At 41.0% G+C, this 15,474-nt stretch overlaps 2 protein-coding genes across 7 annotated transcripts in view; one reads left to right on the top strand and one right to left on the bottom strand.

Moving 5' to 3' along the window:
- Positions 1-13,937, top strand: part of zic4 (zic family member 4) — a 111,727-nt gene extending 97,790 nt beyond the window's left edge. Inside the window, exons 1-3 of one of the 6 annotated variants that reach the window (XM_044338952.1) lie at positions 8,430-9,555; positions 9,661-10,284; positions 12,579-13,937. In XM_044338952.1, the coding sequence (XP_044194887.1) occupies positions 9,141-9,555; positions 9,661-10,284; positions 12,579-13,018 (1,479 nt within the window). In that variant the 5' untranslated portion in view covers positions 8,430-9,140 and the 3' untranslated portion in view covers positions 13,019-13,937. Of the gene's footprint in view, positions 1-2,691; positions 2,774-8,429; positions 10,285-12,578 lie in introns of those variants that run through there. The other 5 variants (XM_044338950.1, XR_006399658.1, XR_006399656.1 and 2 more) reach the window with 5 other exon arrangements.
- On the bottom strand, positions 1,745-5,675 carry zic1 (zic family member 1 (odd-paired homolog, Drosophila)). The gene is made up of 3 exons (XM_044338953.1): positions 3,986-5,675; positions 3,334-3,497; positions 1,745-2,856 (listed from the first exon to the last, which is right to left on the bottom strand). The coding sequence occupies exons 1-3, from the start codon at positions 4,944-4,946 to the stop codon at positions 2,659-2,661; spliced, it is 1,323 nt and encodes a 440-aa protein (XP_044194888.1). The 5' UTR covers positions 4,947-5,675; the 3' UTR covers positions 1,745-2,658.
- Positions 13,938-15,474: the final 1,537 nt, after the last annotated feature.

Here is a 15,474-nt window from a genome sequence, read left to right as displayed (position 1 = left end):
ATTTTCGACACCGCGGTTCAGTGTAAAGTAATACGACAGAAGCATGAAGTGGAAATTAAACAGCATAGTCGAGGCTCATGCTTTGCATTCAGTCGTATTGGCACGTTAAAGGCGCAGCGTAAAAAGGCTGTTTCTGCCTTCAGGAGGGGGGGAGAAAAAAAAACGTGAGCAGAGGGGTCGTGAGAAATAAAAAAGGAGGATGAACTGTGACCATAATGAGACAAATAACCATCAACCCAAACAAATCTCTGATGTATTCCAGGGCAGTATTTCAATCATTATTATGAGAATTTCACATTATAACTAGTTTTCTTGTGAGAAAAGTGGTTTTAGTCTCAATCCTTCATATCTGCATTTGTCAATCTGACACCGGCTTTATATTTAAACGTGGTGCACGTGTGCAATATCCCGCCTGCCTGGCAACCACATGAGCTGGTTTTAACACATCCACTTTAAACTATTTATATTTCCAGTTACATGTGAACATTTTTCTATAAAGCTGCAAAGTGACTTTCTAAAAAAAAAAAAAAAAACGAAATTCGCACGGCGGTGGAGTAGTGCGTCTTTTCTGTAGCGAGCAGTGCATCAGTCTGAGCATCAGCACTGGAACCTCAGATAGATAGTGTTAAATAGAGTCGAAAAAGTCATTTTATTACCATCCCTCATTTATCTCCAAATTTAATAGTCCGTGAAAAGAAAATATGAATACATTTCAATACATTTCAACAAATAATCTAAGATGGAGGGAGTCGTGGGTGTTTTTATTATTATTATTTTTTGCTGATATACAAGGGGATCGCACGCACGCACACACACACACCTACTATGCTGCTGTGTGCACTTTTTTTAAATATTAAAATTGCTATTTGGTTCTTTCCGGGTGTGTGTGTGTGTATGTGAGTGTGTGTATGTGTGTGTGTATGTGTGTGTGTGTGTGGAGCAGCAGTTTTGACAAAGCTGCAGACTGACAGATCGTGGCTCCGTGCACACTGGCAGTGTTAACCATGATCACTGGCGGCTGCTGATGTGATCTCTGCCTAATGGGGCGGTCAAGCAAGCTGCAGCCAGGAACAATGAGGGGCCACACTGACTCCTCAGCCCTCCCTAAATCTATGAAATCCGACAAACGCAAAGAAGGAAATAAATTAGATTTTGAAAATTGGATTCCCGAACAATTAAGTAACGTAAACTATTCCGGTTTACACTGAGGAACAACCGCCGTGATTAATCGATTTAATTTGCACATTACTGGAGGGCAAAGTGTTGGATGTTAATTTTGGATAAACAGAAGATGCAAGAGGGAGGAGGAGGGGGGGGTGAGAGGGGGATGTGGGGGGGAGGGGGGGGTGAATTTACTTGTTATTGACTGTCAGAAAAGTTGTGACAGTGCGTTTAAAAACACGATGCAACCTTAAGCTTGAAATGAACTGCTACCTCCCCCCCCCCCCCTCTCTCTTTCTCTCTCTCTCTCACACACTCACTTCTAATCCAAAAAACATGCGAACACACACACACACAGTAAACAGTTAAAATTATTTGTGCTGCTCCACATGCAATAATCCCTTCATCGAGTCTAATGTGCATTATTGTGGTTTTTTAAAAAGTCTGTTTTTGTAAATCATAAATATTTTTGATGCATTCTCTCTATAAAAAAAAAAAGAAGCATTAGTTTCACACAGCACCCATGTTGAGATCCACCTCAAACACTAATGAAACCAATAACCTCCAACGCATTGCATTATGGTATTTTTTAATCCTTTAATATAGTACGAAATGTATCCAAACATTTTTTTGTAAACTAAATTTTACATACGAGCGCATTTCTCCATAAATACCGATCATTTCTAACATGTTACCGGTCCTTTACATGCGGATAAATATGGAAAATTGAGCTACTTACATGTAATAATACTTCCTTTCAGACAAAGCAATTGACAGAGATTTTTATATTTATCACGTACATAAACAGATTGACACGGAATTTCAGGCTTTCACTACACGATTTATCGACATGACATTAAATAACAACAATGATACTGTGCTACTCAAACTGGACCTTGGACGAAAATGTTGCACTGAATAGGCTACAAAAGCACATTAATACTAAGAGTCGGTTAGGTCGACGTGTAGACTGTAGTAATACTGAATAATTCACATTTGGTACACAACTATAACATTCTTTTCAATGAAGTCTATTCATCGCAATATTCTTAAAACCATCTCATTTTTCCATATATCTAGGGACCACATTTTCACAAATTCCCTTAAACTGTGATAGAACTATTTACAAAATACAATATTACATTTTTTTCCAACTTGGGTGAAATCCTTTATGTACAAAAAAAATCAGGCCTCTACCCGGAGATAGCATGCTTTTTGAGATCTCTTCTGAGCAGTCTCTCAGTAAAAATAAGGACTCAAAGAAAATACCGAGGGAAAAAAAAAAAAAAAAGTTTAACTTGGTGGCTGTCCTTGCCTCCTTTTGTCCATGCATTCTCTTTCATTGACATTAAGACAGCCTTTAATTGATCGTTTGGGCCTCCCGTGTTTTCTCAGTCCATGTCTCACTGGCTGACTTGATAAAGTCTTTTTGAATCCAAGCAGTTTTAATTCTGCAGTCTTTTCTTTTCTCCCTCTCTTTTTTTTTTTCAAAAATATTTACACGTACCATTCATTGAAATTTGACGACAGCGTGCTGTGGCTGGTTGTGTGGTGTACTGCTGAGGCTGCTGGTGATATGGAGCTGCTGCTCTGGTTCTCTGTGGACGGTGATACTATGGTTGGAGGTGTGGACGACTCGTACCCTGAACTGGCCGCTGGAGACGGTTGCGAAGCTGGATTGGTGGATTCGTGGACCTTCAACAGACGGGAAAGAAATAAACAAAAACACATATAAAACACAATCTGCTTGTGCTGTTTTTCTCTCTCTCTGTGTGTGTATGTGTGTGGTTGTGGAAATGTAAAGAAATTCATTAAAGACGAATTAAAACTCCTAATTTGGCTGTTTTGGATATGTAGAAAATTCTACAACAATGTGTACACAAAACATTTTCTCATTAAGATCTTAATCTGATTTGTCGGTTGAGAGAAAAGAAAGAAAGTGTCAAAACAAATTAACTTCTCTATTTTAATATGAACATAGGGGGGAAAAAAGCATTAACCTCCTCTCATAATATTACACAATACAAGTCATTTTATCCTTATTTCCCATCTAGACCAGCAACAAAATCTGCAATTTACATCATAAAGATCACATTTTTATAATATTCTTAAAACAAGTGAGAACTGAAGAAAAAATAAGAAATAATACACCCATCGAGGTTTTTCGTTTACCTTCATGTGTTTTCGGAGGGAGCTGGGGTGTGTGTAGGACTTGTCGCACATTTTGCAGAGATATGGCTTGTCCGACGTGTGGACGTGCATGTGTTTCTTGCGGTCACTGCTGTTTGCAAACCGCCTGTCGCAGCCTTCAAACTCACACTTAAAAGGCTTCTCACCTAAATAAAGAAAAAAAAAAAAAAAAAGCAATTTTTTTTAACACTGGGAGGATTTTAAAATTCATGTTACACATTATACATTGTGTGTTTAAATCTTTTTGGTAAAATAGATTCTTAATAATAGTGAATTCATTTTTTTTTTTTTTTAAAAAGCAGCCTTTTGTACTTTTAAACCTGTCTCTCTTTTCCTTCACTATTTATTTAAGACTGCAAATTTATTGCACTTCACCCACTTAGGCTTGTGAATAAATAAATGTAGTTAAATTTAAATGTGTTTTATAAATAACACTTTTCACACAAAATAACAAGGCTAAAAAAAAAAAAGAAAAGCTGTGAAATATTTTCTGTTGACAACTGTATCGCATGCCAGTGAGTGAGCAGACTCCAGCTGCCTAATAAATAATAACCCAGATCGCATGCATATTTTGGATGGGTTATTGTCAGCATGGATTTGCCAGTAAAAATCGGCCAATCTGTGCGGATCTTACCGGTGTGAGTCCTTTTGTGAATTTTTAGATTTTCCGATCGAGCAAATACTTTGCCACAGCCGGGGAACGGACACGGAAAGGGTTTTTCTCCGGTGTGTACTCTGATATGATTTACGAGTTTGTATTTGGCTTTGAATGGCTTTCCTTCTCTGGAGCACTCTTCCCAAAAGCAGATGTGGTTGGTCTGCTCTGGTCCCCCCACATGCTCCACCGTCAGATGGGTCACTAGCTCGTGCATCGTGCTAAAAGTTTTGTTGCACGACTTTTTGGGATTCGTCAGCTGCTCCGGCTCGACCCACTTGCAGATGAGCTCTTGTTTGATCGGCTGCCTCATGTATCGAAAGAAGGCCCCTGCTCCGTGGTGTGCGGCCATATTCATGTTCATGGGGCCGTAGCCGTGCAGCTGGGTCGAGGCATAGTGGTCGGACCGCGGGCTTGTAACGTGGCCGTACTGATCGGCCCGTCCGTACATGTCCCCCGAGAAGCCCAGCCGCATCTGGCTGTTGACCACGTTGGAAGACGCATGGCTCGCCGCTTGCTCGTGGAGCCCTGGGAAGAGCAGGTGCCCTGCTGCATCTGAGTGTCCATGTGGCCCTGCGAAACTTCCGGAGGCGAACAAACTGTGCTGAGCCCCGGTGGCGTCCCCGAAACCCCGATTTCTGAAGAGAAAGTCCCTGGTGGAGTTGAAAGCCGCCGTGGAGTAAGAGCCAACGTGGGTCGGGTGGTGGTGGTGTCCCAGGGCGGCTGCTGCGTAGCCGGGTGCCTGGGAGGAAAACGCCGTCTGTCCGGAGCCAATATCGTGGGAGCTGTGGTTTATTTTGAAGGCGCCCATCCCATCCGCGAACGGATTTATCCCCAACGCCACTTCTCTCTCTGTGACTTCGCCTGTTGAGTGATGCCGTGAGGAGCCGAAAGTAGTGACTCCTATGGTGGGATACTGCGGTCCTGCGTCCAAGAGCATCTTCAGTCTAGACTCGCCGAGACGACTGAGAGCAGAAATCAAAAAATCACGCACAGATATTCTTCCTCCCCCTCTCTCTATCTCTTGGACCTCACTCGACTGAGCAAACTCTCAAATCCACCGGTTTTCTGTTTACTTTTTAAGACGAGAGGAATTCCCCTATACCGCACATCCGATGCACACGCAAAATCATGTATACATGCAATATTGTCTTTTGCGGTTTATCTTCCTGTGGCGCAACTTTCACCTCCTCAGTCAGGCGGTGAGCTCTAGACTGATAGTCGCAATCATTCCTGCAGATAAATGAATTGAAAAGACAACACAGTCCAGCCCTGATGAATGGGAAAGGAGGGGGGTTGTCATGTGGCCCCGCAGCTGGTCTGTCATTGGCGGAGCCCCTTTCCCCCCAATAACATCCACTCACCAAATAACAATCCACGGTGCAGGGTCCACACTTCTATTGGCCTCTTTGCATCATCAATCCTAGATATTGTGAGATTGCTGACTGTGAATTTGGTTAAAAGGCTGAATAACAGCAAAAACAAAAGTTGAGAAACCAAAGACAGCGACTGGCCTTGTAGAAAGTCAAAGCACGTTTTTGCAGCCACATACTGCACTAACAGTTTATAAAGCAAATGTGTCAGATTGTCTTTGTTAACCTGAAGACAGTAGATTACCAAGCACTCCCCTTTGTGGAGTAATTGGTGACGTTTTGGAGCAATTAGGCAGATAGATAGATAGATAGATAGATATTATGTTATCTATCTATCTATCTATCTATCTAACATAATATCTATCTATCTATTTCAATACAGTATGACACAAATCTAATTTATTGCATGTATGAAGGACTGACAGGGCAGTAAACACACCTCTGAGCATCCAGAGTTGGACTATATAACATGTGTCAGGTACAGGTATGGAAAGACGAGTTTAATGTCTTTTTCTTAAGAAACCAAACGGGAAACCCTGAGGTTGATATAAAGTATGTCTACTGTCATCACTCTCTGTGAAGGCCTGTTATTATCAACTTATCCCTTTCACTTCGATGGGAGTCCACAGAACATTTTGTTGTGTGACTCTCGCCCATGAGCGCACTCTTGTGTGTTTAGTAGTTCTGTCTCTGAACTGAACACAGTTTCTGTGTCCACTGGAGCTCACACCAGTGCAACATCTGTGCTTTAGATTTCCACATCATCACACTCACCAGCATCCCGCGTTCATAAAGGTTACCTTGACTATATGGGCCTGTATTTAGCTTGGATCCACTAGTATGCCTAATGTATCCATCACGGTTTGGCTGTGCTTGTGCAACTTACTCATTTTTGCAGGCCAGTGATGCATAGCCTGTGTGTAAAACGTTGTGGGTTGTCGAAGTTATCAAGTGGGATTTGCGGCGCTCTCTGCAGGAACCTCCGGCTGCTAGAGTTCAAAGCCACATGCACAGACGTGCCATGCGAACCATTAAAATATCTTCTTGGCTACTAGGCTAGTTTCTACAAGACATTATCCAAGTCAGTCTTGGGAGACCAAGGAAAGGGAGGAAGTTTTGTTGTTCTCAACTTAACAAGTAGACCTACAAGTTGATCCGATTTTTTTTTAGGTAGCCCACTACTCTGCTCTACAAAGGAGGGATCTTTCAACAGGTGGAAAACGGTAAGAATGGCATATCGTTAAAAAGAGGAGAAACAAGACTAGAGGTCATAAAGTCAGAGAAATTATGCTAAATTGGAAATTGTGTGCCAAGAAAGGAGTTGTTACACAAATGCACGTACATTTGAAGTTTGTGTGCCACTTATGTGCGTCAAAATGATGCTGACATGTGTCATTTTTGTGCGTAAAAGACGCGTCTTAACTGAAAGACCAATAACCGTTCAGTCTGATTATCCTAATGTGTTGGAGTCATACTGTAGAATTTAAAATGGCTACCAGGAACTATGTAGGATTTACAGTGAAAGCAACTAAACCTAAAGAGCCAAAACAGAGTTTTGAGATCTGTCTGCAATATTCAGCTTTTTTTTCGTTTAAGATCTTATACAACTCCCCTGCTTACACGTCTCAAAGAGTGAGTGCATGCACAACTTGGACCAGAAATAGCACTTCAAAGTTTTGCATTACGCTGGTGCTGTGATGCCTCTGAAGGCTACAGCTGTGAGCCTCATGAACTCCATGCGTAAAGGCCATTTAATAAACATCTTTTGGATCCGTCATGTCTCAAAATATTGACTCACTTTCTAGCGTGCTGGATGGGACGCTGTCAGCAAAGATTTTGACGTGTCAATTCAGAGAAATAGCCAAGAGGAGTATATTTTTTTTTCAATTGTTTTCTCATGCAGTAATATTAGCCAAGTGAGTGACTTATTTGTCAGCATATTCAGAGTTAATTACTTACATGGTGAAACATTCAGTCATCCAAAAAACAAATTTTATATTTTGTCCACTTGATTTTCTTATTATTTAAAAAGTTGAGTGAGTTAAGATTAAGATACAGACGAGCGGAAGTGATAATACATTTATGTTGTGATCATGCAACTTTCACAAAATATTAATTGTTGTCAATTCAGAAGTCAAATAACGCTTTCGTAATAATTTCGTAATTGACAGCATGGTGATCAGTTTGTGACCTTTTTTAAGGTCACTTCACACACACCAATTTCTTTGTGCCTTAAAATTTAACTATTAAGCATTCAAAGCAAACATCCACAGAAATTAAAAGCGTTCAGTAACACATTACTGGTTGCAAAACAAGACAAAAACTGAAAAAACTAAAAACAATTAAGTCATAATTATTAATTGCCAGCGTATTATTAGGACTAGAAAATATTCTAAATAACTCATGTGCTTGTGATATTCAATTAGTTTTATTATGACTCATGCATGTTTGTAGCAGAAAGATAATGACACCTAATAGTACTGAAGACTGTATTCTGTTTTCAGTAACATCCAAACATCACTGAACATTTTAATCACTACATATTAATTTTTTTAAAAATAGTCGATGGTTTAAAAAGACAAAAACAAAAAACAGCCATCAGTCAATGGTAGATAATTTATAAAACGACACGGATTTTTTCATGAACCATTACGACTATTAATATCTGTCTTTTAAGCATTCAAATCAAAGCATAAAATAATCGCCAAGATCAAGTTTCACACTTTGTAGGATAAGATTGTAGTAACCGATACTTACAGTACACACACGTTTTATTTTGAACTTAAGTCTGCAACGGCACCACCTCCTGTGACCCTCATCTGCTGCCGTCCTGGGTCTAAAGCAAAATTACCCCGGATCATAACAACAGGTCCCGTCCATTACATTTTTTTTCCTCGGGACAATGGCCGCAGCTCGCCCTATTCACACTTTCTACACACACGGATCCCACCGAGCAGAGCACGGAGTCAACACTGTAGTACGCGCTGAAGGACAAACGGCTGGATATGTAAATATGGGTATTTATCAAAGCGCACATTAATGGTATGTACTCCGAACTATTTTAAACTCCCACGTGGAGTTTTCCTTTGGTTAACTTGACAAGTTTTTCCCCGCTGACGCCGATCATTAGCGTGCGTAAAGCTGTGCGTAATTTGTGCGTAAAGTTGTCCTTCATACGTTGCAGGGCAAAATGAAGATATCACTGCATTATTTATGATCCTTACAACTTTTATAGTGACAATATGTATACTCTTGCGAGGCGGTCTGTTTTGTAATCGCATAATCAAAGTGAGGAAATTGCTATTTTATAGCCGCGCAGCCTTTGTTCGCTGCGACAAAAGAAAAACGACTGTATATCTGGATCAACTTTTTAGGAGTTTTATTGTACAATAACCTTTGCATAACAACTATTTTTCTCAAGCGTTGCCTGAGGCACTGCGCATGCGCGCTGAATACTTGCTGTCACTAAGACATTTTTCTTCACGTTGGAAACTGTCACTGGTGACGTCAATCACCGAGCTCTGACCAATTAGAGCGCAGGGTGATTGTTTAGCTCCACGGGCTGCAGCGCCTACCACGAATCTCTATTCAGTATCAAAGCGTCCTGCTGCTGCCTCTCAACCGAATGGGATTCCATGTAGTCTGCAGATAGACTTAACTTTATAAAGTTTTTTTTCTTTATTTTTCATTGCGATTAAAATATATTTGTCATCATCATTATTATTTTGCCTGCTGTCAAGTTATTCTAAAATTAGGAAGTAATGAGCGTGGATGCATTGGGAAGCCCCGTGATGGACCCTACGTTTTCCAAACGGAACACGGCGCTGAGATTAGTTGACTTGGCAGGGGCTCACCACCATCACCATCATCACCACCATACCCCTCAGAGCGTGACAGGCTTCCCGGGGTTCAGCAGCCATCCACACTCAATGGCTCACTCGCACCCTGGGGAGATTACTGCGGAACCCCGCCTGGGGCCGAGTCCATTCGGGCCAGAACACATGGGGCACTCCGCGGCCCTCAAAATCAGCCCAGCCCATCATTATCCCCACCACCACAATCATCATATGGCAGGCCACAGTGAAGTGGTCTCCAGTCAAACGGGAGCTTTTGGCCCGGTTCAGGCGACATCGGTCCCCTATTCCATGTCTCACACGGCCCAGGCTTTATCCGCAGGTAGGGATTTCCTCATCCGGAGAGATCTGACAGCTCAAGCCATGCCAGTACTGACTGACCAGACTACTTCAGCCTCTCACCACGGAATGTTTGTCTCAACAACAGGTAGCTATCCCGGACACTATGGTCATCACCCTGACGCTGGGAACCATACCCTCTTCTCTGGACTCCATCACGACCAGCCTTCTAGCGCATCACCGGGTGGCCAAGCGTTGAATGGACAAATAAGGTTAGGACTACCTGGAGAAATGTATGTTAGGTCTGATCACTTGAGTCAAGTGGCAAGCTCCAGGGCTGATCCGTTCTCTGCCTCGCCGTTACATGGCTACGGTGGTCTGAATCTGAACATGAACCTTAGCGCTCACCACCACCACCACGGAGCCGGTGCCTTTTTCCGCTACATGAGGCAGCCGATAAAGCAAGAGCTTATTTGCAAGTGGCTGGAGCCGGAGCACTCGCCGAAGAAACTTTGCTCCAAAACTTATAGCACGATGCACGAACTCGTAACGCATGTGACGGTAGAGCACGTTGGAGGACCAGAGCAGGCGAACCATATATGTTTTTGGGAAGAGTGTCCGAGGGAAGGCAAACCATTTAAAGCCAAGTACAAACTTGTAAATCACATTCGAGTGCACACCGGGGAGAAACCGTTTCCATGCCCATTCCCTGGCTGTGGGAAAGTGTTTGCAAGATCCGAGAATCTTAAGATTCACAAAAGGACGCATACAGGTCAGTAGCTATATATTCATAGAAGGAAATGTTGTAGAAATGTTGGGAATGCACTAGAATATTTCAAATTAAATCTAGTGGCATGTTGAAGCTCAGTGCATACTGTCCAGACACACGTTACGAGATGGTTTCCATAATTTCCAGGGTTGTTATTTTTTTTATTTGCTCTCATTTAATTTTCTTTAATTTTATGCATTTAAAAATATATCCTGACGAGCCAATTAATCACTCTGTACTGCTGATGCATCAGGACGCAACAGCTACTGACCACCTGTTTGTTATGAGTTGCATCAGTGCTCGCTTTTTTTTTTTTTTTTTTTAAACAAAGGTTGAGCTTGGGGATTATGGTACAGCTCACTCAGGCGTTTGACGGTTCAACCTCTTGTTTACACCACAGCACAAAGACTGAGGCCCACGTCAGGTCTGTCCAAAGTAGCTTAGTGCATGCCAGACATGACTGGCAGCAAAGTTGGGAAGATGCATCTTCACATTCAGTGTAACTGAGATGATGATGTGGTGATGTGATGTTTATTTTTTTAATATTATTTTTTTCAGCCACTTGTTGCTGTTGTTTATCAGCTGTTTCTATGCATGTTACTCTATTTTTGCATATAATTATGATATCATATAAAATAATAGTTAATAGTAGTTGAGTGGATTCATTACATTATTACAGAAGCTTCTAGTTTTATTTGACAATTCAAAGCCTTATATCAACTCGTGTTCCCAGCAGAGTGATATGACATGTATGCATGGTGAAATAATAAGCATGCTTTTGGAATGATCAGCTCTTTGTAGCCTTTAGCCAAAGCAACAAGTTGACAAGTGCAGACGGCTAAAAATGATTCACCAACAGGTTGGCAGAGCTGGCTGCGTGTATAAAAAAAAAAATGACTGACGTGTGTACAATGAAGCTCGAAACTGCTCCGATTTAACTTTAAAAACATATAATGGTGCAACATGGCTGACTCAGTGACGTGCTGTGGGGCTGGAGGAGGAAAAAAAGCCCTCAAAATGTCGAGTCAGACTTGTAAAATAATACAATGACTACATTCCTTTTTTTCTCGATGGCTGCATGGCACTCCCCCTCTGCTCCATTTCTACACCCTATGTATTATTCATATAATTTGCTCACATTACCTAAGTACAAATCTGTTAAATTATTTCTGTGTGTTGACTCCCAAGGGGCCTGGTCTTTGATATCATGTTTAAAACCTATCCGAAAGTGTGGTTATGACTGGGTCTGCCCCTGGGGTCTGTTCCTCGACGGTTTCTTGTACTACACTAATATCCTTGATTGGCTCTCTCAACCCAACAGCTGAAGGTCAAATTGATATTCAACCCGCAAGTGTAATTAGAAAGAGGCAATTACATATTCTCAAAAGCTTTAATCGGAGGAGAAAAATCAGCAGCGGATGATTTCCGTGTAATTTATTCAGATTGTCTTTTTTTTTTTGCCTTGTCATAATCAGGTTGAAACACTTGTTATTAAGACACAGAATTAGAGACAGTCCATAGCCATTCTGTAGGATTGAAATAGCAGACAGGCTGCGTTAGCACGCAGTAGGTGAAGTCTGGCTGTTGCGATACTTTCATTTATCATTATTTTCAGTTGGTTTTAGGCCTGCTATGTGTGTGCTCATAGCTTGTCTGTTTTGACGTATGCCTTGATGCATGCAGACGCCAGGTATAGACCCAGGACAGTAGGGGTTCAGCCCCCCTGTTTACACCAGACTGAGACTCCTGACAGGTCTGTCCAAGGAGGGAAACTTTAGTGCAGTCACGTTCAGTGGTAAAAGAATGTGTGTGTACAGTAAATGGACACAAATACAATAAATTATATGAAAAAGTAACAAAGTAAAAAAAAAAAAAATAATTAAAGTTGCTGTCAGCATATCAGCTTTAAAAAAACACTTACATATAAGTGTGTGTGGACATATACACACATACACACACATATATGTATATATATATATGTGTGTGTGTGTTTGTGTGTGTGTGTATATATGTGTGTGTGTGTGTGTGTATGTATGTATACACACACACACACACACATTTTTTATTATTTTGGGTCACAGATACTTGTGGTTTGGTTTATTATATTCAGTGTATTAACAAAGTAGAGATGAGTACATTTCAAAAAAATGGTAGAAATTGCCAGAATGTGGTCAGTTAATTAAGAAAATAAATAATAATGTAACATGATGCCTTAAGATAAAATCATCAAATGTCACATTTTTAAAAATATTGTATTTATTGATTGATTAGTATTGTGTCCCTATCACTGTTAACAGGTGAGAAGCCCTTCAAATGTGAGTTTGACGGCTGCGACAGACGCTTCGCCAACAGCAGTGACCGGAAAAAGCACTCCCACGTCCACACCAGCGATAAGCCCTACAACTGCAAAGTGAGAGGCTGCGATAAGTCCTACACACACCCCAGCTCCCTGAGGAAACACATGAAGGTGCACTGCAAGTCCCCCCCGCCCAGTTCAGGCTACGAGTCGTCCACCCCGTCCCTGGTCTCCCCTTCCTCAGACTTGGGCCGGGAGCCAGGGGGCTCCTCGGTGATGTCGGAGCCGGTGGGAGCCTCTCAGCCCGCGAATTTAAGTGAATGGTACGTGTGCCACAGTTCAGGTGCCAGTGGCGCCCAAACACCACCCAGCGGTCCCTCCACACCCGACCCCACAGACGAGCCACCTTACAGAAACCCAGAACCGAGGGACGCGTTTTAACCCAGTTGAACTCAAACCCCAGGCGAGAAGTGACAGAACACATTTTCAAAAGCTTAACTATTAAAAATGGTTTGGCTTTGGTGCCTATAAGCCTGTGAAGGCCCACTGGTCCCCTTTTGGACGAGCCACCAAACAGACACCCAGAGCCAAGTGAAGCATTTTAACCACATAGGAAGGAAAATGTGCAAATCTTAAAGACGTGCTAATTTCCAGGCACAATAAAAGAATATATTTTCAAACCTCAGCTATTGAAAATGGTTGGCTCAGTGCCTAAACACCCTGACGGCCCACTGGTCCACTTGTGGAGAGAGTCGTGTAAATCCGTTAGACTATGTGGTACATTATTGTAGGCTAGGCATGTTGGTGTAAAATTATTTTGTAAATTCGAGTTTCAACTTCAATATGTTTTTATTTATTTTTCAACCTGATATTGAAGGATTTTGTATTATCGAACCAAAGTGCATGTTTCAATTAGGTCAAAAAAATGTACATTTGTAAATTTTGTACAAGTTTCGATGTGTTGATGTTGATAGTTTTGTAAGGATCTGTCTCAAAGCAGTTTCTCACCGATAACTGCAGTTATTTGTACAAACATTTTATGTTTACATTTTTTTTTTTTTTTTTGCCATTTGTGCAGAGAGTCAACAATTGAACTGTTTCATAAGCAGCCTGCAGTATTTGATATACAACCGTGAAATTATAAATGTTTTATCAAAGTGGGCATTTTGTGATTTTGTATCATTGTCGTCATTTTTTTTTTCCTCCTTTTGAATATCTGAAATCGAGCGGCACTCAAAATGCGAATTGCCTTGTAATTTGTGAGTATTTTGAATAAATCTTGTATGACAAAAGTGAAAACTCTGCTGAGCCATTCGGGTCTGTGAAATTTACAGCCGTTTATTAAATATCTTAAAAATGAGGGAAATATGTGCAACTTTTTTTTTTTTTTTTGGTCATTTAACATGTCTTAAAAAAATAATATTTCCCCCCCAAAACTGTTGCTTCCTTCACTCACTGCAAACTACAATAACACGTCCTCGTCTGCTTTCCTCAGCAATTCAAACAAATCCGCTAGAATCCAAGTAAATACAATTGAATCAAAGTCTTTTACATTAAGTTTAAAGATTTGATTTTCTAAAGTGTTGCTCGAGGGGGGAAAAAGAGGGGATTCAAATTGTGCTCCATTTGTATTAAGTCTTACTTTCTCAGCTGAGCTTGTGGTTTGATGCAGACGTGGGCAGAGTTTGATGAAAGGCTACAATATTCTGATCCAGACTTCAAAGAGCATTTTGTACAAAGAGCCATTTTTTCACAACGGTGAATCCTCATGGTGAATTAAGATTTCTATAGCAATAGCCAAGTCAAACTCAAATGATATGGGGCCAAGTCCGTGGACTCAAAAGCCCGCTCTAAAGAATGTAATATTTGCTTCCCATGGGGTAGGAAACGGTAATCTATGTCCTTTATATTGCAGACTAGGGCAGTATAAAGAAGAAAAATATATTCTTTTGCTCCAGGCCTACTTTACGACTATCAAAGGAGAAGCCGCTAAAACGCAGTTGTCCCAGACCATAATAGACTTGCATTGCAAGAGGGCCAAACTGCTCAATGGATAAATTTATCCATAATCATATTTTATGTTCAATACATGAAATATATAAAACCATAAGAGCCTGGCTGCTTATAGCGATAACCGCACATTTTAATAATAGACGTGTAAATTAATTATTTCAACAAGGAAGCTTTGCAAAGAACTTCAGACACCAAAATTTTTCCCCCTGCAGATGTAAAATAAAAAGAAACTTGTAAAAAAATGTGCTTGTAGCGGAGTAAAAAGCTGCAGCTTAAAACATAAAGGGATCTGCTGGAGTGAGAAAACTTGTGGCTGAGGAGTGAATTTTACTCCAGCACTGAGCAAGGCAGAAGTGGGTGGAAACAACATAGCTACAACTCTCTGACACGTTTATAGAGTTTGGTTAAGTGCATGCCAGTTTACTCTGTGGAAGAGGCCCAGCTGAAAAGAAGAGAATAAACATTAAACCAAACAAATAGAGGATGATGATGATGCCTCTTTTGGCACCAGCTCTTGCGCGTAAAGAGAAGAAAAAAAAAAGAAAGGGAGAAAGAGGAAAAAAAAAACACAAGATAGTTGGATCTCAATTGAAAGTGGGAGTCTTTGAAGTGGAAGTTAATATCAGAGGGATTCTTCTAGGTCGTCTGAACGACGTTGATGACACGGAAAGCCTTTTGTCACCGATTTGTTGGGCTCCTCTCTATTGGGCCGTCTAAAGCTTTTAGTTCCAGTCGTCAAAACGGACAAGAACTAACTGAGTCGCGTAAAAACATTTTCCATTCAGCGGTGAAAGTGAAGGATAAGCAACATTTAAAGGGTTGTTTCAATAGAAAAAAAAGAGAGTGGGTTAAAACACAACGACCGTGTGTCAATTAGGGATGGC

This window comes from Thunnus albacares, chromosome 21 (assembly GCF_914725855.1).
Source record: "Thunnus albacares chromosome 21, fThuAlb1.1, whole genome shotgun sequence".
In the NCBI taxonomy this organism is placed as follows: Eukaryota; Metazoa; Chordata; class Actinopteri; order Scombriformes; family Scombridae; genus Thunnus; species Thunnus albacares.
Note: the sequence above shows the minus strand (reverse complement) of the source record. Positions and strands in the feature narration are given on the sequence as shown.

Bases quoted from the DNA above. Each gene is read 5' to 3' on its own strand.
- zic1 (XM_044338953.1), bottom strand. From the start codon at position 4,946: ATGCTCTTGGACGCAGGACCGCAGTATCCCACCATAGGAGTCACTACT. The intron at 3,498-3,985 runs GTAAGATCCGCA...TTCTTTATTTAG, and splicing joins TCACAAAAGGACTCACACCG to GTGAGAAGCCTTTTAAGTGT. The intron at 2,857-3,333 runs GTAAACGAAAAA...CGTCTGTTGAAG, and splicing joins CCCTCCGAAAACACATGAAG to GTCCACGAATCCACCAATCC.